The sequence below is a fragment of the Podarcis bocagei genome (assembly GCF_964188305.1).
Source record: "Podarcis bocagei genome assembly, chromosome: 14".
NCBI classification, from domain to species: domain Eukaryota; kingdom Metazoa; phylum Chordata; class Lepidosauria; order Squamata; family Lacertidae; genus Podarcis; species Podarcis bocagei.
The window spans coordinates 32,360,183-32,380,946 of record NC_138139.1 but is presented as its reverse complement, the minus strand read 5'-3'; the positions used below and the strand labels follow the sequence as shown (position 1 = coordinate 32,380,946).

The following is a 20,764-nucleotide window of genomic DNA, read 5'->3' as shown; positions in this document are numbered from 1 at the left end:
GTGGAAATGATGAATTCTTCAGGGACGCAATCTCTTACCTGACAGGATGCCTGGTTTTAATAATTATTTCAACTGTGTGACGTATTTTATTCTGTTTTATGTATTTTGTTCCTGCAATGGCTTCAGCTACACAAACAAATAATATTCATACAATTTGTACAGTTATGGACTGAGGATGCTGCAGTCTCCCTCTCTTTCTCTCTCTGGTCTGTAGATATGGAAGGGCTTATCGACACCAGTGTGATGAAGATCGTTTCCGATAAAAACTTGGCTTTTGTCGCCCGCCAGATGGCTCTGCACGCCAACGTGAGTGCTCTTGTGGGAGCTGGTAACAGATCATCTTTCATTTGAACTTGGCAACTCAGCCTTTGGCATCCTGTTGCCCTCCAGCTGCTTTGGGCTACAGATCCCCTTGACCAGAGCCAGCACAGTCGCAGGAAGCCGGGGCTGATGAGAGTCCAGAAGGCCTGGAGGGAATCTGGTTGGCAAAGGTCCTGTCTCTCCAGCCTTGCTGGCTGATGGGAGCATTCTTCCAAAATGGCTCGGAGGGGGTGCCAAGTTGACAACTGACGGCTGCACTTGGATGGCGTCTTAAACCAGCCTGCCTGAGTTGACCCTCCTCTTTGCTTCCCACTGTTTCCCTTAGATGGCTTCTCAGGTCCATCACAGCCGCTCCAACCCCACAGACACGTACCCGTCCAAGTGGATTGCCCGCCTGCGGCACATCAAGAGGCTCCGGCACAGGGTAACACTGCCTTTTCTCTCTCTTAGTGTATTCCCTCGAGTTTCTTTTTCTTGTGGCATGTGACTCTTTCCCCTCTAACTTTAACACACCCACACCCCATCCCCAATACAGGGGTAATAATCACAGAATTGTAGAGTTGGAAGGGACCCAGGGGTCATCTAGTCTAACCCCCTGCAATGCAGGAAACTTTTTGCCCAACGTGGGGCTCAAACCCCTGACCCTGAGATTAAGACTCTCATGCTCTGTCAACTGAGCTTTCCTAGGAGTTGTTTGGAAAATACCACGCTGGTCTCTTTGTAATAATAATAATAATAATAATAATAATAATAATAATAATAATAATAATAAATTTTATTTATACCCCGCCCTCCCCAGCCAAGGCCGGGCTCAGGGCGGCTAACAACCAATAATAAAAACAAGTTGAATCAATACAACTAAAAAACAAGATTAAAATACAACATTAAAACATTAAAATGCAGCCTCATCACAGGAGGAAATAGGAAAAAAGAAAGAGGGGGAGGGAATCAAATTGACTCCAAGCCAAAGGCCAGGCAGAACAACTCTGTCTTACAGGCCCTGCGGAAAGAAATCAGATCCTGCGGGGCCCTGGTCTCATGAGACAGAGCATTCCACCAGGCCGGAGCCAGAGTTGAAAAGGCCCTGGCTCTGGTTGAGGCTAATCTAACTTCCTTAGTGCCTGGGACCTCTAGGGTGTTGCTATTTATGGACCTTAAGGTCCTCCGTGGGGCATACCAGGAGAGGCGGTCCCGTAGGTACAATGGTCTTAGGCCCTGTAAAGACTTCTGAAAGCACTGAAAATAAAAGGGTTGGGGTTTTTTTTAAGGACTTGAAATACGTTCTCTACTTTCCCTTCTTTCAGATCAGAGAAGAGACTCAGTACCAGGCTTCTGGTTTCCCCAGCATGCACCCTCCCGCCCCAGCCAAAGCGTCTGCCCACCTTCCTCAGGACCCAGCTCCCACCTACGAAACGGGACAGAGGAAGCGCCTCATCTCCTCGGTGGACGACTTCACGGAGTTTGTGTAGCGTCGGAACGTGTCCTGCATCAACTTGTCCGGTGGGCAAAGCCTTCTTGTTTCCCCCACCCATCCAGCTGCTGCGGAGAGGAGATTCCATGTTGGCGACACTCGGAGACGGGTTTCCCCGATCCAGGTGGCTCATGCTCCCTTTGAAAGCTGCTGGTCCACAGTCCACAGTCCTGTCAGGCTGCCATTCTCCAGAGAGGAAGGTGGAGGTGTCTTGGACTGCCATTGCTGTCGTGCGTTTTTTAAACTAACACTTTGAGGATGCGCTGCTATGAGTGAATGGAGGCAGATCTAAGACACACAAGATTCTCGTTGAAGGGATGGAAGAAACGGTGTCTCAGTAGCCTGACATGAACTCCCCAGCAGCGCCATGAATGTTCCTGGCTGGATGAGTCCCAGGCCCCAGTGTGCATGCGTTTTTGCCTCCAGCTCATGGTGAGGAGGCCTGGGGGTTAGCGACTTCGTTTTTCTTTTCCCAGAGGATAATGGCGGTATGGATTTTGCTGCAGGCGAGTGGTCTTTCCTGAACAGTTGTTCTTTGCAGCAGGTCAAGATGCCAAACACTGAGCTTGCACAGAAACAATTTGGCCGTGCCCAGAGTAAAGAGACACTTTGGGCTGATTTCGCTCTAATCTATTCGCTGCAGAGTTGGGGAGGGAAGAGGAGCACGTTGGCCTTGAAAAAGGAGATCCCTGGCTTTTCCTTTTTAAATTGTCCCTTGCTGGAAGAAATTTAACCTCTTCCTTTCCTTTGCTGGGACGAGCTTTTATTGCCATTGAGGCCGTGGGCTGTGTCGGCCTTTGCCAAACTGGCGCCCTCCGGTTGTTTTGGATTGCAACTCCATCTAGCCCCCCAGCCAACATGTGCTGTGAGTTGTAGCCCAAAACATCTCCAAGGCTTTCTGGTCATTGCTTAGAGGAAGACCAGCCTTCCCCATCCTGGTGCCCTCTAGATGTGACTGGGAGTACAGTTGGCATGGCCACTGCGGTCGGGCTGATGTTATAGTCCAGCGACACCTGGAAGATGCCAGGTTGAGGAAGTCTGACCTGGGCGCCACTTGAGTTGCGGCGGTGCTGCAGTAGAAGCATGGGAGTTTGCCCTGTGGGATGTTCTGCTGACTTTTGCTGCCATCCTTCTGTGGTCACTGGCGCTCCCTTCAGGACTGCAGGCGGGCTTTCACAGGACTAAACCCAAGGGCCAGCAATGATGTGAAGGTTTGATTTGTAGCTAGTCTTCCTTGGAAATAGCAAATGGTACAGAAGGCAAAGCCTTCCTTTACTGGGATTTTAAAAGGGGGGTCACCTAAAGATGACTGGATGTCACTTTCCTTTGTATCCATCTTGTTTGGCAAATGTCTTACAACACACTTAATGAAATAAAGTGTTTCTTTGACAACCAGATTTCCAGTTGACATCTTCCACCATTTGTAACGTTCTCCTTCCAGTGTGATTAAATGTCGGATCACCTCTATCTATATGCTTCCTGACACTCTCAGAGGACTCTTAAGATGTTAGTGAGACAGGGCTTACCCTTGCAGAAGCCATGCTGGTTTTGCTTCAGCAAGGCTTGTTTTTCTCTATCCTTTGTAATTCTGTCTTTAATAATGCTTTCCACCAGTTTCCCTGTAATAAATGTTAAGCTAATTTTTTTTAATAATTGGTGATACACTGACCACTTTACGGTCTTCGTATGGAAACTGATATTGGGGACAAGTTGCATATTTTTGTAGAAGATCAGCAATTTTACATCAGAATTCTCTAAGAACTCTTCAGGGGTTGCTATTCAGACCAGATTTGTGAGTAAGGCCTGGAATTCTGCCTTACTAGTCACCACTATTCATTCCTCATGCGAAGCTCAGGTGAAACTTTGTTCCAGCACAGGGGGACTGCTCTACATCTTCCACCATGAAGACAAACGTGAAGAATTTGTTTAGCTTCTCTGCAGCCTCCCTTTCTTCTTTTAGCACACCTTTGACCCCCCTTGTTGTTCAAAATCTACATGCCTCCTTTGCTGGTCTCCTGCTGCTAATGTATTTAAATAATTTTTTGTTGGTGGTCCTTGTGCTTTTAGCAACGTGCTCAATTTCTTTGTTTCTGTATCTCTTATTGTCTGTTTGCATTTCTTCTGCTGAAGTTTGTGTTCCTTTTGGTCTTATTTGGACAAGACTTCCATTTTCTGAAGGAATCCTTTTCTTACCTCATCTAATAGCTTTTTTGACTTTGGTTGTTAATCACGTTGGTGTTCTCTTGGCCTTCATGGTAACTTCCCTGGGCTGCGGTGTGCATTCTAGCCATGTTTCTAATATCTCGGTTTTATAACCCTCCCCCCAATAATTTTGGAGAGGCTTAACCCTTTTGACTTTGTCTTGAAAGTTCCATTTTACCAGTCCCCTCATTTTTTGCAAGTTTCCTCCTTTGAAGTAAAATGTGACCATGTTGTATTTTCTTGGCCATTGCCTATTTACATATATGCTGAACTGGATAGTACTGTGCTCACTGTTCCCAGTGAGTTCAACAACACTTACACCTTGCACCTGGGCACCACTTAAAAGCAAGTCCAGGGTTGCTGCCTTTCTGGTTCCTTGAGCTGCTGTTTTGAAAGATTGCCTCCTTCCCTATAGACCTTCAGGTGTTATTAAGATCAGCAGAGGGAGTCCTCTTGGTCGTTCCACTGCACTCAGAAGCTTGTGTGTCATGGCCCAGCTCAAGACATCATCTGTGGCTGTCCTAAAGTTTAGAAATCTCCTCCCTACAAAAGTAAGTGATGCAGCTTTTGGTGAAAGCTTTACCCTGGCCTTTGACATCTGATATGTATGTGTTTTTAAGGCCCACCTAATTTATGTGCTTCTAGGGTATTTTAAATGGTTTTTAACATTGTGTTTTAGTTGTTGCAATCCTGGGACCTTAGTGTGAAGGGCAAATATGCTGGTGGTGATTCTAAGGCGCACTCATTTAGGGTGTTTAGAAATGTTCCCTCTTAGTTGTGACTGGAACACAAATATGGCCACTGTATTTGTGGGTTAATGAAGTTGCCCAGTGTTGGTTGCCCATGGAAAGAGTCCCTTCTAATGGATAATTTCCCTCTTCCTTGGAGTGACACCCTCCTTTTTCGAGATCTACCTTTTCTGTGGTGGCGGTAGAGCTGTTACTCTATTATGGAGTGCTACTGTTGTGTCCCTGAAGGCCTTGCCTACCTCCAACCTCTCATCTTCTCTGGGTCAGCCACCTTGGCCTCAAGGTGTCATAAACTGGTAGGACAATGGGGAGGAGGAAGAGGATCCCGGCGAGGGGTGCAGCTGCGACTGGGACCCACTGGGGCAAGCCACAGATGGGAAAGGAGAGGTTGGGGTTGTGGAAAGTACACATGGAGTGGCAGAGGGTGGCGCGGGAGTGGGGGTCAGTATGCAGGGACCAGAAGAGCAGGGCTCCAAAGGCCCGTCTCCTATTACCAAGGTGGGCTTTGAGGAGTATAGAGCAGTGGGAGGTGTGCTCAAGGAGGCTGAGGCAGGAAGGACCCACTGCCCAGGTGGGGCTCATTAGCTCGGGAAGGAGGTGTGTGAGTCCTTGACTGGAGCAGGTGAGGCTCACCTGCCTCATCCAGCCCAGATGCTGCAATCCACATGCAAGGTATAAAGGGGGAGCCAGAGCTGAGCTGCTTTGTCTGCTTAACTGCCTATGTTGACGGACCTCGGCTTGGATGGTCTAGGACTTCTATGGGACTGTGCCTTGGGTTTGACTCAAGACTGTGTTTCCCGATTGCTAGACTTTGGACTTGGCTTACTTAGACCGTTGGGACTTAGACCGTTCCTGACCGTTGGGACTTTGTTTATGTGGATTGACCGTCGGACCGTGTTTCCCGACGGTTGAATTGTAGACTTGACATACTGTATATGCCAGCGGGACTTGCTGCCAGGGGACACAAGGGGGCAGACGTGTCCTATGATGGCCAGGCACTCACTGCATCCAGTGCCTACCCATGACTTCTGTCCAGTAGGGCAGACAGTTGTACAAGTAACATTCTGTGGAGTGCACTCAGCACTCCACCCGGCTTTCTAATTGCATACCTCTTGTTGTTTGAGTTTGCGAACTTGGGTGTGGGTTGCTATTTATTGGGTTTCAATTAAATTCACTTTAGCAAGACACTTCCATTTGCTTAATAAGGCACAGAAATCTTTATTGAGCTGTCCATTAACTTTTTAAAGTAGACTTTGTCATTTCTTTTTCACCGTTACAAAAAAACAACATATGTTTGCAAAACTTAACATTAATCACAATTGCTGCTGCTTCTGCTGTTGCTACCAGAAGCCTTGATAAAAGCCACCTGCCTCTAAAGAGAGAGCTGGGTTGTGGTTTTTGTTTAGCTGGCAAGAGTTCTGTGCTAAGCAGCAAGTTACTGTAGGCATCAGTGTGGGGTTTCGGACAACAATAAATAAGAAACCATCTGCCTGTGAGTAAATACCAAAATATACATTCAAGAGTTTATCTGGCAGGTAGGGACGTGAGTTGGGTCCGCTGCTGATGAGAGGGGGGTGGGGGGTGGGCAGCGGGCATGGTCTGCGCTGAAGTAGATCTATCTACAGCAAAGCGCCAGGGACATTCTCCTTCCTCCCATACCAGCTCCTTCCTTGCTACCTTCACGTCTTCTGTGCTCCAGAATGCTCCTCCTCCCTGGGAGGAAAACACCCCCCACTCCCTCCTTAGCGTAAGAGCACAGCTCATGTGCTAAGGCGCTTGCTTCCCTGACTTGACTAGGATTTACCCTCGTAAGGACCTACATTAAAAACAACAACCCTAGAAAACTATGAGAACTTTTTAATTTAGCAGAGAAAGAAGTGCAAAATCCCTTCACTTGGTTCAAGCCATACCCATCTCTAGCTCACTTCAGTCACTTCCCACACACACAGGCTGCATTCTTTAAATAAGCCAACAGATCAATATCTTCTTTCCTCCAGTTGTGGCAACAGAGGCCTGCTCTGGTCAAAATTTGCAGCTTTTTGCACTGCATTCACAGGGAATGCAGGGAGCCCAATGGCTCACTCACGATAAAAGCTTCCAATGTGCGCTCAAGTCTAGTGGATGATGACTGGAAAACCTCCCTGCTGAATCTACTTATCAAGGACCCATTACAGAAAGTCTTTAGCCCTGCAGCAATTTATCTCCTGGCCAATGCAATGCAATGCCCTTTTCCCACCCACTGACCATCTCCTACCTCCTAGCGATCTTTCTTTGTTCCTTCACAGAATGAAGCAAGTGCATTTTCCACTTTGTACCTGATGAGTAAAGCAGCTTGGAATATTTTAGAAAAGAGTTTGTTAAAAAATAGCACCCTTTATAAATAATGAAATATTATAAAAAGATGTGCCTATAACCACATTTTCATCATTTTTAGGATGATGGTTACAGCCAAAAGAATTGGCAATTAAAAAAAAATTCTAGAAGAAAAAAACTCTATTTACAACTCCTACCAATGATGTTGGCAATGGAATAACCAAGTCAGCATTTAGAAACGGCACTTGTGGAAACCCAGTCAAAGACTAGGTGTAGGCCTTGATATCAGAGTTCTTTTTAGACTTAGCAATGTCTAGGAGTAATTATGGCTAGTGCATTGCAGAGAGTTCCTGCCCCCCTGCCCTGGATGTGGGGAACAGAAAGATCTCTCAAACTTCCTTTGGCACAAATCCCAAACACACGGGCGCTTTGCTTGCACACCACAAACATTTTAGCAAGAAGGCTTTTAACACACTTTTTTTTAAATAACTCCTATCTACATGTGTTGAGCACAGTACCAAATGCTATAAAAATATAGCAAACATACAAAAATATACATTATTTTTCTCCTTGTAAAAATCCCGTATAAATTACTTGCAATATACATAACATTAAACTGGCCTATGGAATATGATGACAGGAGCAGTGCTATTTTTTTGGGGGGGGGGGCAGCAAAATGTTTTGAACAAAGGAAGCCAGGATTGACTCCCAAGAGCAGAGTTAAGGTTCTAGAGAAACTACAATCCAGCTGTAGCTTCCAATGGAAGGATGTAACTCATTCACGTCAAATGAATGGTGGTGGTGGTGGGGGGGGAGGTGGACTTGATTTTTAAAATGCACTTGTTTTCTGGGACACTCCAAAAGCCACTCTGAATCAAAGCTCATTTCCTTGTGTAAAACAAGGAAACTGATTGAGGCTAGGATAATACCAGCACATGTACAGTGGCAGCCAGTTCTATGGGATAACAGCACATTGCTTTAAAGCTGGGATGGGGGAGGCGGGTAGCAAAAACTGCAGCATCTATTGGCCCATGCTGTGATGCGGACTGCTGAGGTTTGGCCAGGGACACACCTGTGGGAGCTTACAGACCAGCTGGCAGTTGAGCAGCCATGCTAAAATACTTTTGCACAAAATTTGCACAGAGGTGATGCGATGTCACCTGCTTACTGGGCATTCATCCTGATACTTTTAACACAGAGCTTATGCAACACTGCCAGCTGGTGCTTGTTCTCCCGCATTTCCCACTGCAACTTTCCATTGCTTTTTTTTCTTCCTTGATTTTTGCATGGTAGAAAAGCAACATGCTCCACTGCATTGGGAAGTCCAGGATAACAATCAAATTTTGCGTAAATAAAAACCGTCTGCCTAAAGGGAAAACCACCTGAAAGCGTAGCTTTGGCTGTGATGTCAACATGTTATCCTAGCCTCAAATCAATTTTTAAATTGAATCTTTGCTTCTGAGCTGCTTGGGAGCAATGCTTCTCTAAGCTTGGAGAAGCTTCTGGAAAGGAAAAGAGTACAAATATACAAACATTAGCTGTTTGTACTCTTCACAATATGTGGCGCTGCCGAAAATGTGGGCTGTCCACTGGCCCTTGGAGCCTTGGGAGAGTCACCCACAATGAGGGTAGCCGGGGGCACTCCCCTGTGCTCATATTCCAGTGGCCTGTTTCAAATTATGATCTACAAACAAACAAAATACTGCTTCCATGATATATTATCCTGCTCTTATTTTAAAAGTTGCATGTGTCACCATTAGCTAAGGAAAGCATTGATTAAAGTGCTGGGCAGTAAATAGAAATAGTAAACCATATATATATATATAATATATATATAATAGACACACAAACACCAAATATAAACACACTCAGGCACCTCAACATATACAATGATGGATGCAACACACCAAGCTATTCAATTGGGGTTTTTTTGGGGGGGGGGGCGAAGGGAGACACTGTTGGAATAAGTACCCAGTGAAACCAGCTCAAAGGGACAGGTCTCTGCAAACAGCATCACCCCCAGCCCCCCTTTTCAATAAACACTGTTGGCCCATCCAAATGTCTGTTTCCAAATTTTGGCTGAAGAACAGGGGTCCTTTCTCTTAAAGACTCTCAGGCTGAAGGAAACTTTTGGGTTTCCATGCTGAATTTCTGGAGGAGGGCGTGGCTGTCTCAGGAGAGAACTTCCTGAGGGAAAATTGGTTGACTCGCTCCTGCGTCGTTTCTTCCTCCAAAGTGCACCTTCTTTGTGAAATGCCTAGAAGGGGAACCTGACCCCTTCCAGGCGCTGCTGTCTCCACTTCCCAGCCCAGGCTCAGCCTGCTGAACCCTGGAGAACTCTGGGCTTCTTTGCCTGGATGGTGCAGCTTTTGCCTTCAGCAAATCTCAATGAAGAACCATTTAAAAGTAGACCAGGTTGTATTTCTGTTTTTGATATTCTGGCTTTGCTTCCTTACAAGTTTATTTTCTTCTTCCTTTTTTCCTGCTCTTGCCTGGATTCTGGTTTCTTTTCTGCCTTTCACTCCAAGGATGCTAATGCAAATATTGCACAGCTGGGCTCACCTTTTCTAGCTCCTGCTTGCCCTTTGAAAGATGGCATGATCTTGTCTGGCCTCTGAAAAAACCTTAATACTGATGCACTGCTAAGGCCACGGGCTGACTGTGGAAAGCAGTAGGTGGGAACTCTGGTGGCTCTAGGCGACAGCCACCTTCTTGTCTGTTGGCAACAAACTCACAAAAAGGCTGTTGCTCTTGCTCACTGTCCCTGTAAATGAGAGGCAAAGTTTTTGGCAACCAAGTTTGAGACTGCAAAAGCCTCTTCCCTTCTGCTTATGTAGGGGGGCCACCTGACTGCTGCAACCCTGTGGAACCTGGCTGCTATTTGCCACTGGGATGGACCCTGTTGTTTGCCCGCAACGGCTTCTTCTTTTTGACTACTGGCACGGCCGATGCGTGTGTCTTCTGCGGAGACAGCAGGGCGCCCTGGCTGATGCCCTGCGGGGGGGCTTGGATAACCTTGATGGGTGATGTGGAACTGCTGCGGGGCCGAGAGGGCAGGGAGCGGTTGCTGTTATTAGGGGCGAAGTTAGAGGAAAGCACCCCAGGATCTGCACGGAGTGGGTGGTGCCGGCTTGCTTGCTGTCCACCCCTCTTCCTGGCCTGTCCGCTCCGTGTGCCCTCTAGCTGGCATTCAATGTGGTACACATCAGCGGTCACCTCATTCACCTGGTCAAACCGGATGAGCAGTGTTTCGAAGAGGGAGAGGAGGCGCTGGATGTCGGCATCCACTTCAGAGCTGTCCCGGGCGCTGGGGGCCAGGCTGAGTCCATCTATTTGGCTGGAGGAGGTGGAGGCGCGGGAGCTGTCGGAGGTGGCGGTGGGCGTGGGGCCTTGCAAGGAGTGGGAGTCCTGGCTGGAGGAGCGGGAGGGCAGCGGCTCCATGCCTTCGAAACGCACCTTGTGGCGGAACTGCAGAGGACAGAAAGGGGTCGTTTCAATGGCTGGGACTGTTTTGCAGAGCAAAAGGCTGGCAGAGAAGCCAAAGCCATGAGTTTTGCTCCCGGCTGTCTCATTGCTGGTGTCTCAGAAACCCTCCCTTGCCTGACACCATCCCTTTCGGGACACAGGGTAGCAGCAGGACCCCCAAAAGTCCCTGGCTTTGATGCACAACCAAGTTTAAATTCGCTTCCTGCAATTCTGGTCTGGCACACCAAGTGCCAGAGGGTGCAGGAAGCTGCACGTCTTCTGCAGTTCCGGAGAACGTGGTATTTGTGTGTAGAACCTCAGCTCCACCATGATCACAGCTTCCTTTTCACAAACAGCACCTTGGCTGCCCTGGAAGACTTGACAGTATATGCGCAAGATGGGTGGGCAAAATAAGTTCCCTGTGTTTGGGGATGGGACGGCCGTCCTCCCCATGACTAGCACAACAGAATAAATTATGCAGAATAGGAAACTGTGCATAATTTATGCAGGTTGCAGAATGTGTCTTTTCTGCCTTTGGCCAGACTTTTTAAAGTAGACCTTGCATAAGGGAGAGGGCTAGTCTGAAAGAGTTCTTCCCAAGAGTTTGGAGAGCAACTGCATAGCGCACATACCCCCACCCTCAAGCACAACCTTTTGGGGGAAGCGGGGTTTACCTCCTTGGCTTTGGTGAACCCCATCCACATTTTGAGCCTCCGGACAAAGAGCTCCACCATCTCGTAGTCCTGGGACTCGAAGGCTGGCCGGTACATCTCGAAGCGGGTCTCGCGGTAGTGGTGCATAAGCACTGCGGCAAAGAGCCTCAGGACCACCCACAGCTCCAGCATGACGTAGCTGGCGTAGAAGAGGTGGGAGAGCCCCACGGATTCGGGGAGGAAGAGGGGCAGGCTGCTGCTGCTGCTGCTGCTGCGGAAGGCGGTGAAAAGGAGCTGGAGAGTGCTGGGGAAGGCCTCGGAGTGGGAGAAGAGCTGGGCAAAAAGGAAACACAGCAGAAATCTGAATATTAGCTCTATGTGGGTTGCCATTGTGGGCAACCATGTCCCATTTCACATGCTGCTGTTGCTTGTGTGGGGGGGGAGGCTTAGTAGGGCCTCTCCCTAGAGCACCTTGTGGCTCTCCAGATGTGCTCTTGGATTTCAACTCCCATCAACCCTAGCAGGTGGTATGGACAAGGCTTGGGGACAATGGGAGTTGTAGTCCAAAGGCATCTGGGGGCATGGCGGCAGAAGCCTCTAAGCTGGCTTTTGGAGAGAACCTGGCCAAACTAGTCAACCCGCCCTTCTCTCTGCCTGCATCTGGGAGTCCAGGCTTACCAGGAAGCCAAGCTGTGCATAAGCCAGAGTCAGGATTGTGAAGGCCAGCCCTGCAGCAAAAAGCTCCTTCGTAGACCTCTGCAAAGTCTTGCCAAAAGTGGACCATTGGCGGATAAAGCGCAGCTGTTGGGAAGCCTGTAGGGAAGGAAGATGAGAACAGAAGCCTGTTTAAAGCACTTGGCACCCCATGAACTGGCCCCTTTGCAGTCAGTCTGAAGGGCCATTTTGGGGGGTGGCGGGGGTGTCTGCTGACACCTGCTCTGACTGTTAAATCTCCAAAGGAATTCTTTTCTGTTGTTTTTAAAGGTTTCTTTTTAAAATCACACTGTAAGCTGGTCTGGAAATGTTTTGCCTTGAAGGCTAGAAATAAATAAATCCATGCTCCTCTCCGAAAGGGACCACAACTCCTTCTCCTGACAGGACAGCAAAACTCCTATCCATGATTTGTTTCTTCCAACTCTTGCTAGAGAAGAAATGGGCTTAACACGTCCAAAGCGGTGGGGCCAATCTTGCTGCACTTAAGGGCTGAGGCTCTTCTCCCTCTGCTGGCCACAGTGTTTAAGCAGAAGTTGGTTCTGTCTTCTGCTGAGTCGCTCAATCCCATGAAGGCTCTTTCTCATCCCCTCACAAGCCCCAAAGCAGTTCTACATGGCAAATCTTTAGGAAAAAGGAAAAGTCAGCCAGCCCTCCTGAAGTATGAAAGAAGAGGTGAGACTGCTGAACTACAACTCCCATCACTGGCCATGCTGGCTGCTGGGACTTGAAGTCCAACAACATCCTGGAGGGCCACAGGTTCCCCACCTCTGCAATTTGCTGAGATGTCTTGGATTCACCAGTATGTCTGTCTAATTTGGCTGCATCTCTCCTCACTTTTAGGCAGCCTTCCCCAGACTGCTGCCTATCAGATGTTGGGGGGTTCCCAATGCTCCCACCAGCCAGCCAGAAGGGCCAATGGTGAGTGCCGGTGGGAGCTGTAGTCCAGAAACATCTGTTTGGGAAGGCTGCCTCGCCTCGCTCTTCTGTTCCCTGATGCAGTAACCAAACAGGCATTGTCTCTGGCTTCTTTTCCTGAAATGCATCAAAAGGGAGGTCTGCACCATGCATGCCAGTGATCAAACTGTACCTTGACTGTCAGCACGAAGAGGAGGCAGGCTGCCAGGCAGCGGAAGGCGGTGTGAAGAGAAGCCACCTGGTAGAAGCTGGTGAAGCCCTGCTTGTCTCTCAGGTACTTGGCCCACTGCCGGTTGGCCAGGGTGACCTGGCTCAAGTGGACGACCACGGTGCCAGTGGTCAGGAGGATGAGCAGCCACTGCCAGTAGCTGCCCACGCTGACAAAATAGGCCCGGCCTGCCTTCTGGATGGAGAGAGACTCTGAGACCACAAAGTAGACGACCAGAATCATGAAGAAGACCTGGATCGGGGGAGAAAGAGTCTGTTAGTGCCACGGAGATGGCAGCTTCCAGGTTAGCAGCCAAGAATGGCCTACTCAAGAGGAGACTCATTGAACTGAACAGGCCCAAGTGTGCCATGCTTAGTATTGCCAATGGTTCTACTCTGTGTAGGACTTCCATTGGAAACAACCCCAGGCTTGGATGCGTTTCTGCTTGTTAGGGGATGTGAGCTCTCCAATGTGGAATTTAATACAAATTTTAAACTTTATTGGACAGAAAGTAGAACTATGTATGTTCCTTCCCTGCTTTGATTCCCTTATTGGAGTCTATAAAAAGAGTACAATCTCCATTGTTAACAACTCTGTGTGCCCTGAAGCAGCCTTCTGCAACTTGATGTTCTCAATATATTTTAGGACTGCAGCTCCCACCCCAATCCTTAACTAGCACAGCCATATTTTGGACTACAGCTCCCATCAGCCCCAGCATCATATGTTTGGGGCTTACGGGAACCATAGTCCAAAACATCCAGAGGGTACCATGTTGGGAAAAGAGGACAATGCCTCAACAGGTGACACCTATCCTCATCCCTTCCCATGCTCAAATTCTTCATGTGGTTGGCACTAAATAAAACAGTGTAAACAGGAGAAGCAACAGCATCTATGTGCTCCCCAGTTGGAAGAAAGATCCTCTGGGAAGAGGCGAGAGAAACCTTTCTTTGGGACTGACCATCATGAGGAGCTGCAGCGTGACTCCCTGGCTAAGCGGAAGGGGCGGGAGAGCAGCCACAGCCACGGCCGGCAGTGCATGCTTCACTACGGGGAACTCCAGCCTGAGTGTGATGACCGCATGGAGGCCCAAACCGGGGTTGTACTGGGCCAGCTCCACAAAGACTGCTCGGCTCCTGCAGGAAGTAGAAAAGTGGGTCAGCAGCAGCAGAATAACATAGGAAGCTGCCTTATACAGAGTTGGTCCATCTAACTCAGTACTGTCGACACTGACAGGCAGCAGTACTCCAAGGTTCCAGCCTGGGAGTCTCTCCCACCCTTATCTACAGATGTTGGGGACCAAACCTTGGAGCTTCTGCAGTCCAGCCAGGAAGATATAGCAGCACCCTGTGTTAAGAGAAGGACTGAACAGGATGGTTCAGGTCTACTTGTTGGATGAGCGAGTCTGCCTAGCCCCTCAGATCGGTCTTATCCGAGGCACCGATTCCCCCAACATGCTTACACGTTGCTGATCCAGTTGTTCCGGTGGAGGATCTCCAAGCGAGCCCTGCTTTCTTCCAGAGTCGTTCCCAGATCCTGGACATAACCACCACTGTCATAGAAGGAGAGGTAGCCCCAGTACCAGGCCCTGAAAGAGAAGCAGGGACAGGCCTATAGGTCAAGCCGAGGCCTGGATGGAATTCGTCTGGTCCCTTGTCTTCCGTGCACTGGCAGGGCCTGGTGCTCTGCTCTGCTCAGCCCATCTCCGGAGTTAAAATGTCTGAAATTTAACTGGAGGACAAGAATGGGCCCTGTCTGCTCTTCCCACAGTGCCTCACACACTTCTGTGAGCTTGTGTTCATACACCCAAATGCATTGGGAGCGAGGGGAAGGGATGAGAACTGAAAAAGAGGGGATGATGCCCTCAGGTTTCACTATTCTGTTCTCAAGTTTATCAAGAAGTATCTAGTGTACAGTGGTGCCTCGCAAGACGAAATTAATTCGTTCCGCAAGTTTTTTCTTCTTGCGAGTTTTTCGTCTTGCGAAGCACGGTTTCCCATAGGAATGCATTGAAAATCAATTAATGCGTTCCTATGGAAACCGCTTGCCAGGCTGGCGGTGCGGAGAAGGGCTTTTCTCCCCACCGCAAGCCTTCAGGACAGGTACGGGAACAGAGGGGAAGGGGCGCAGCGCTTCTCCTCTGTTCCCGGGGCTTGCGGTGGGAGGAGGGTTTTTCCTCCCCACCGCCAACATTCAGAACAGCATTCTGAATGTTGGCGGTGGGAAGGAAAACCCTCCTCCCACCGCAAGTCTTCAGGACAGCCATCCGAAGGCTGACGCGGGGAGAAGGGCTTTCCGCCCCACCGCCAGCCTTCGGAGCAGCCTTCCGAAGGCTGGCGCGGGGAGAAGGGCTTTTCTCCCCACCGCCAGCCTTCGGAGGAGCCTTCCGAAGGCTGGCGCGGGGAGAAGGGCTTTCCGTCCCACCGCCAGCCTTCGGAGCAGCCTTCCGAAGGCTGGCGCGGGGAGAAGGGCTTTTCTCCCCACCGCCAGCCTTCGGAGGAGCCTTCCGAAGGCTGGCGCGGGGAGAAGGGCTTTCCGCCCCACCGCCAGCCTTCGGAGGAGCCTTCCGAAGGCTGGCGCGGGGAGAAGGGCTTTTCTCCCCACCGCCAGCCTTCGGAGGAGCCTTCCGAAGGCTGGAGCGGGGAGAAGGGCTTTTCTCCCCACCGCCAGCCTTCGGAGGAGCCTTCCGAAGGCTGGCGCGGGGAGAAGGGCTTTCCGCCCCACCGCCAGCCTTCGGAGGAGGTCCGAGGACAGTGGGGAAGAAGCGCTGCGCTTCCCGGCTGTCCCGGAGATTTCCCTATGGGCTTTCGTCTTGCGAAGGAAGCCCATAGGGAAATTCGTTTTGCGAAGCGCCTCCAAAACGGAAAACCCTTTCGTCTAGCGGGTTTTCCGTCTTGCAAGGCGTTCGTCTTGCGGGGCACCACTGTAATTAAATCACCTATTCGGGCTTCTCCACAACTGTCATTATTGAACATGTGGACAAACAACGCAAAAGCTTGTTGCCCTAAAGAGCTTTTGACATGAATGTTAGCTGCAGCCAGGATTTCAATAGCTCAGCAATGGAAAATCTACATTTGCCTTTGTTGTATAGGAACTTACAGACTTCAGTTATTGTGGGGAAAATTACACACAGGCTGTGTGTTTCCAGGGGGATAAAGGATCCAGAACACTCTTAGGACATCTGGTGTGGTTTTATTTCCAATTCTTTGGACTTAGATACTCAACATTCACCATCCCTGCCAGCTTGGGAAATCTGGATTTCTTGAGTTATATAGGTGTGGCACCATTTCTTTCTCTTATTATTAATTGCTTGTTTGCTTTGTATAAGGCATGATGGTATACCCTGCTATCGTACTTTTGGGTTGCTAGTAATGGTAATAAAGGGATTTTTAAAAATAAAAAATTGAAGAAGATACAGGGAGCTGGCAGGAAATGCCCTTCCTTTGATTTTTGCAAGGGATGTACCGGAGGAATCTAGTGCTTCTTACCCTGGCAGATCAGGTGGCGAGTAAGTCCATGATTGTGTGAGGTTGCCGGCAACACTCTTCCAGCCTACTGCGTAACTGGCTGTGTCAAAGCTGTCTGAGCCAAGGATGCATTTCCCCCCAGTTGCAGATGGATCGGTCCTACTAAGGATATGGCGGACGGAACTGGGACACTCCGCTGGAAAAAAGCAGTCAGAAGAGGGTTCTCCATTGGTCGCACTGCTGTGATGACATTGCTGCATTATTATTTTGATGACCTTGCTTAGTTCTGAGGTTTTAACTTAGGGTTCCAGTGTACACTGTTTTAAACGGCAATAAATTTTATGTAACATGCCCTGGGACCGTTTGGTGAAGGGAAGGCTGGAAGTATTGATTTGTTTGTTTAGTGTTTGGAAGGAAAGGTGGAATATAAAAGCAATTAATACATCTACAAACAAGTCCCATGCAGAAACAGACTAGGAAAGATATCTGCTTAAAAGGCTTGTTGTGTGTGCCTGAATCTATATATAAAAGAAATGTGTATGTGTGTGAATTTATTATATATTTCTACTTCCATCTCTCAAACGTTCCCAAAATTACAGCCTCTGGCTTTTGAGAAGAGCATCTAAAATGGCAGCATCCATCCTGTGTTACAATTTCCAGGTGCAGAATCGAGAGAGGCAAGAAATCAAAAGGTTTGTCTGCTAGTCAAGGCTTGTTCCAAGGAAGGCAAGGCCCTCCACCACCTGGGCCTAACACTGTTGGTTGTCTGCACAGACTACAAATTGCCACAATCAGACCCCAGGGGGTTAGCAAGAGGTGCTGGGAGATTAAATCATTTTGGATCTGCCTTTGCCAGCCTGGTGTCCTACAGTCTTTTGGACTATAACTCCCATCAGCCCCAGCCAGCATGGCTGTAAGATGCTGGAACTTATGGGAGCTGGGGTGTAGCAATATCTGGTGGGTGTCAGGTTACTGAAGGCTGTTCTAGATGCTTCAAGCCTGCACATGACAACAGAGGCTCACACACCACCATTATTGTTGTGAGTCCTGCAGAGACAGGAAACTGCTTCACTTACAGAGATAATCTAGCTGCCAAACTCTACAGTAGCTGCAGATTCTGAACAATCTTCAAAGGCAGCCTCACATGCAGTACATTACAGTTGCCTAACCTAGAGGCTACTGGAACAGAGTTCAATGAAGCCAGGACCTTCCCATCCAAATCAGGTCGCAGCTTGGCCACCAGCCAAATCTGGTAGAAGAAGCTACAGAGGCCACTTGTGCCTCTGGTGATCCAGTAATGGACCCAGGAGTGCTCCCAAGTGGCACACATGCACCTCCAGGGAAGCGTGACCCCATCTAGGACCATCTTAATGAGGATCTCCCACCTACCTTCTTGGAGGCGGATCTGCCGCAGCCGTGGGGACCCCAGAGTGACACTGTAACTTCCCCGGCCTGACTGGTTGTTGTAGAGATAGGGCAACAGCCCTTGGGACATCCAGACCCAGAACTCATCAGATCTGTGCAAGCACGGTGGGGAGAGAAAAAGGAAGGAGGCGTTTGAGTGGAGACTTTGCAATTCTGCAGCCATTTTGGCATTAAGCAACCAAAACTCCTGAATGGTTCAGACTTCAGTAGTCACCAGTTTCTGTGGCAAAGAGGAAAGAGGAATTTCTTGGGCCCGGCAAGGAGTTTCTGTCCCTACAATAATGACATCATTTATGCAGGGAAGCTGACTAACACTGGGTCAGATCCCTGGTCCATCAAATTATGTATTGTCTACCCCCCTCTTCCCCAACCTTGTGAACACCAGACATTTTTTCCCCATCAGCCCCGGGCAGTACGGCTGTTTGGGACTGCAGTTCCCAGCAGCAAAGCTGAGCAGAGTGCTGAAGAGGAACGTTTCCAAACATGGGGCTGGAGACCTGAGCAGCAGCTGAGCTATGCTGAAATACCTCTTGATGCTCAGGAACTGCTCACTGCCCAGCTGCTGCTTGATGGAGCTCTGCAAGAGGAACGCCCGGCTGTTGTGCGAAGCATCGCCATAGTTGGTCAGGAGGGTCGCCAGGAGGAACAGCATGTAGATGAAGAAGTTCTAGCAGGGATGACAGATGGAGGATCTGATTTGCTCTCTTGCTGGGAACCGCCTGTGGCTGCCTCAGCAGAAGAGCCACCCACAGGTTGCACAAACCAGCAGAATCTCACCCCCTGCCCGCCCTTGGAGTGGGACCACCATGCACAGGGATGCTCCTTAGATTGGGAGCTGTTGGATGAGCCCTCCTTGGAACATAGAAAGCTGCCTTATGCTGAGTTGGACCATTGGTCCATGTAGCTTAAGCACTGTTGACACACTGAGTGGCAGCAGAGGCTCTCCAGGACTGCATCCAGGGAGTCTCTCCAGTCCTACCAGGAGATGGCATAGGGGATTCAACTTGGGACCATCTGCCTGCAGAGCAACTGCTCTACCACTGAGCTCCAGCCTGTCTTCCGTGCTCCTCTCCCTATGGAAAGCTGCCTTATCTCAAGTCAGACCATGGGTCCATTTAAGCTCTTAAGGATTTTAGGCAAGGAGTCTTGTCCAGTCCTCCCTGGAAAAGCCATTGGGGATTGAATCTGCGACATTCTAAAGCAGTTGCTCTGCCACTGAGCTTGCAAAGTGCCCAGTGTTGTCTGGAAGGCACACAGGGCCTGCCCTCCTCCTCCTCATCCCCTCCCTTGCAAGTCTCCCTCCTAAAATGCATCAGACGCCACAAACTGGCAGCAGCTCCCCCTCTTCACCTTGAGCAGGCCGTGCAGAAGCTTCACTTTCTTGGCCTCTTCCTTGGCTTGAAAGAGAGCGAATCCCTGAGGGGGCCGGACTCGGCCAATCTTCTCCGACACGTGCTCCACGAACGGGTACTCCACCAGAGTGTCGTCCTCCTCGGGGTGCAGGCGCTTGGCCACCAGTGAGAAGTAGAGGGCCTCCAGCAGAACCTGAGCAGGGCAGAGGGAGAACGTTCAGGGAGGGGGCTTCTTGGACCGCTTGACCAGTGCACAAGTCATCAGTGGGTCCGAGACACATCCATGAATTGTAATTCTCATGTCCACTGCCGAGAAACTTTGGTGGTTGATTTTATTTCTATTTATATGCTCCTCAATTGGAAATGGGACATGGGCTGGAATGGCAACCTGGAATTGTCCGGAAGCAACCTCTCCCCTCTCCCGCTGAGCCTCCATCAGAGCCTACCTTGGATGGTTCCCACAGCAAGAAGGAGGAGAGGAAGCTAAAAATCCCTGAGATGAGCCACATGAGGGCCACGCTGGAGGTGAAACCCACTCCAATCCACACGGAGACTCCAAAGCAGATGAGCAGGCAGGCCAGGCTGATGGCATGGGCCAGGTAGGAGCACCAGAAGGGAAGCAGGCGCTTCCGGAGAGCATGATCTGTGACTGCAGAAGACACACACACAAGACAGAAGTGGTGAGCAGGGGCTGTTTTGCTTTATTCAGTCTGCTTCTGTGGGGCAGGGAGAGCAGCTGCATGCTACACATGCAAGGCAGGGCCTGCACAATTCCTGAAAGTTTAGAACCCTTTTATATAAATAGAGGGGGAAAGATGGCATTTGGAAGAGTGTACCCAATTACTTGTTATTGTTCTCAAGATCTGCACAACCTGTCCTGGTGCTGCAACAGAAGCTGGTAAGAAGCACCACAGGGGCTGGGCAGATGCCCTCATGAAAGGTTGCGCATCCATAGAGTTACAGGAGTCAGTAATCTGGCTTCATTCCATAGAATGGAGTGTGCATGAGGGGAGGATGTGAGAACGTAAGAAGAGCCTAGCTTCCTGTTTCCACAGTGGCCTACCGTAAGCCCATTATGGGACACCCACAAGGAGGATCCAAGCACAAGAGCGCTCTCTCCTGCTGTAGTTTCCAGGAACCGGTATTCAGAAGCATTCCTGCCTCTGACCGTAGGGGCAGAACATACCCATCATGGCTAGTAGCCACGGATAGTCCAATCATCCCCCATGAATTTGTCTCCTCCTCTTTCAGAGCCATCCAAGTGGGTGGCCATCACTGCCTCTTGCGGGTGCGAGTTCCATAGTTCAACTACGCACTGTTCTGACTCTTCCAACGCAATAGAGGAGGCCTTCAGCTGAGGCAGAGTGGGCGTGTGATAAGCCGAAGGTGACGGAATTCATATCAGTGGTTCCCATAGTGGGTGGTACCACCCCCTGGGGGGTGATGGGATTACCTGGGGGCAGCACAGCGGCAGTGAAGGTGTAAATGGCTACCATACTTTGAAAAGCTGAC

General features: G+C 49.5%; 2 protein-coding genes across 7 annotated transcripts in view; one reads left to right on the top strand and one right to left on the bottom strand.

Annotated features, from left to right (window-relative positions):
• TSC2 (TSC complex subunit 2) overlaps positions 1-1,911 on the top strand; it is a 45,510-nt gene extending 43,599 nt beyond the window's left edge. For all 6 annotated transcript variants that reach the window (XM_081170815.1, XM_081170813.1, XM_081170814.1 and 3 more), the window contains 3 exons: positions 215-306; positions 647-745; positions 1,626-1,911. In XM_081170815.1, the coding sequence (XP_081026941.1) occupies positions 215-306; positions 647-745; positions 1,626-1,790 (356 nt within the window). In that variant the 3' untranslated portion in view covers positions 1,791-1,911. The remainder of the gene's footprint in view (positions 1-214; positions 307-646; positions 746-1,625) is intronic.
• A 4,025-nt stretch (positions 1,912-5,936) lies between these two features.
• PKD1 (polycystin 1, transient receptor potential channel interacting) overlaps positions 5,937-20,764 on the bottom strand; it is a 120,188-nt gene continuing 105,360 nt past the window's right edge. Inside the window, 11 exon segments of the mRNA XM_081170802.1 lie at positions 5,937-10,524; positions 11,196-11,507; positions 11,853-11,987; positions 12,976-13,263; positions 13,970-14,144; positions 14,471-14,596; positions 16,497-16,671; positions 17,865-17,992; positions 18,428-18,567; positions 19,251-19,445; positions 19,699-19,901. Of these exon segments, the coding sequence (XP_081026928.1) occupies positions 9,934-10,524; positions 11,196-11,507; positions 11,853-11,987; positions 12,976-13,263; positions 13,970-14,144; positions 14,471-14,596; positions 16,497-16,671; positions 17,865-17,992; positions 18,428-18,567; positions 19,251-19,445; positions 19,699-19,901 (2,468 nt within the window). The 3' untranslated portion in view covers positions 5,937-9,933.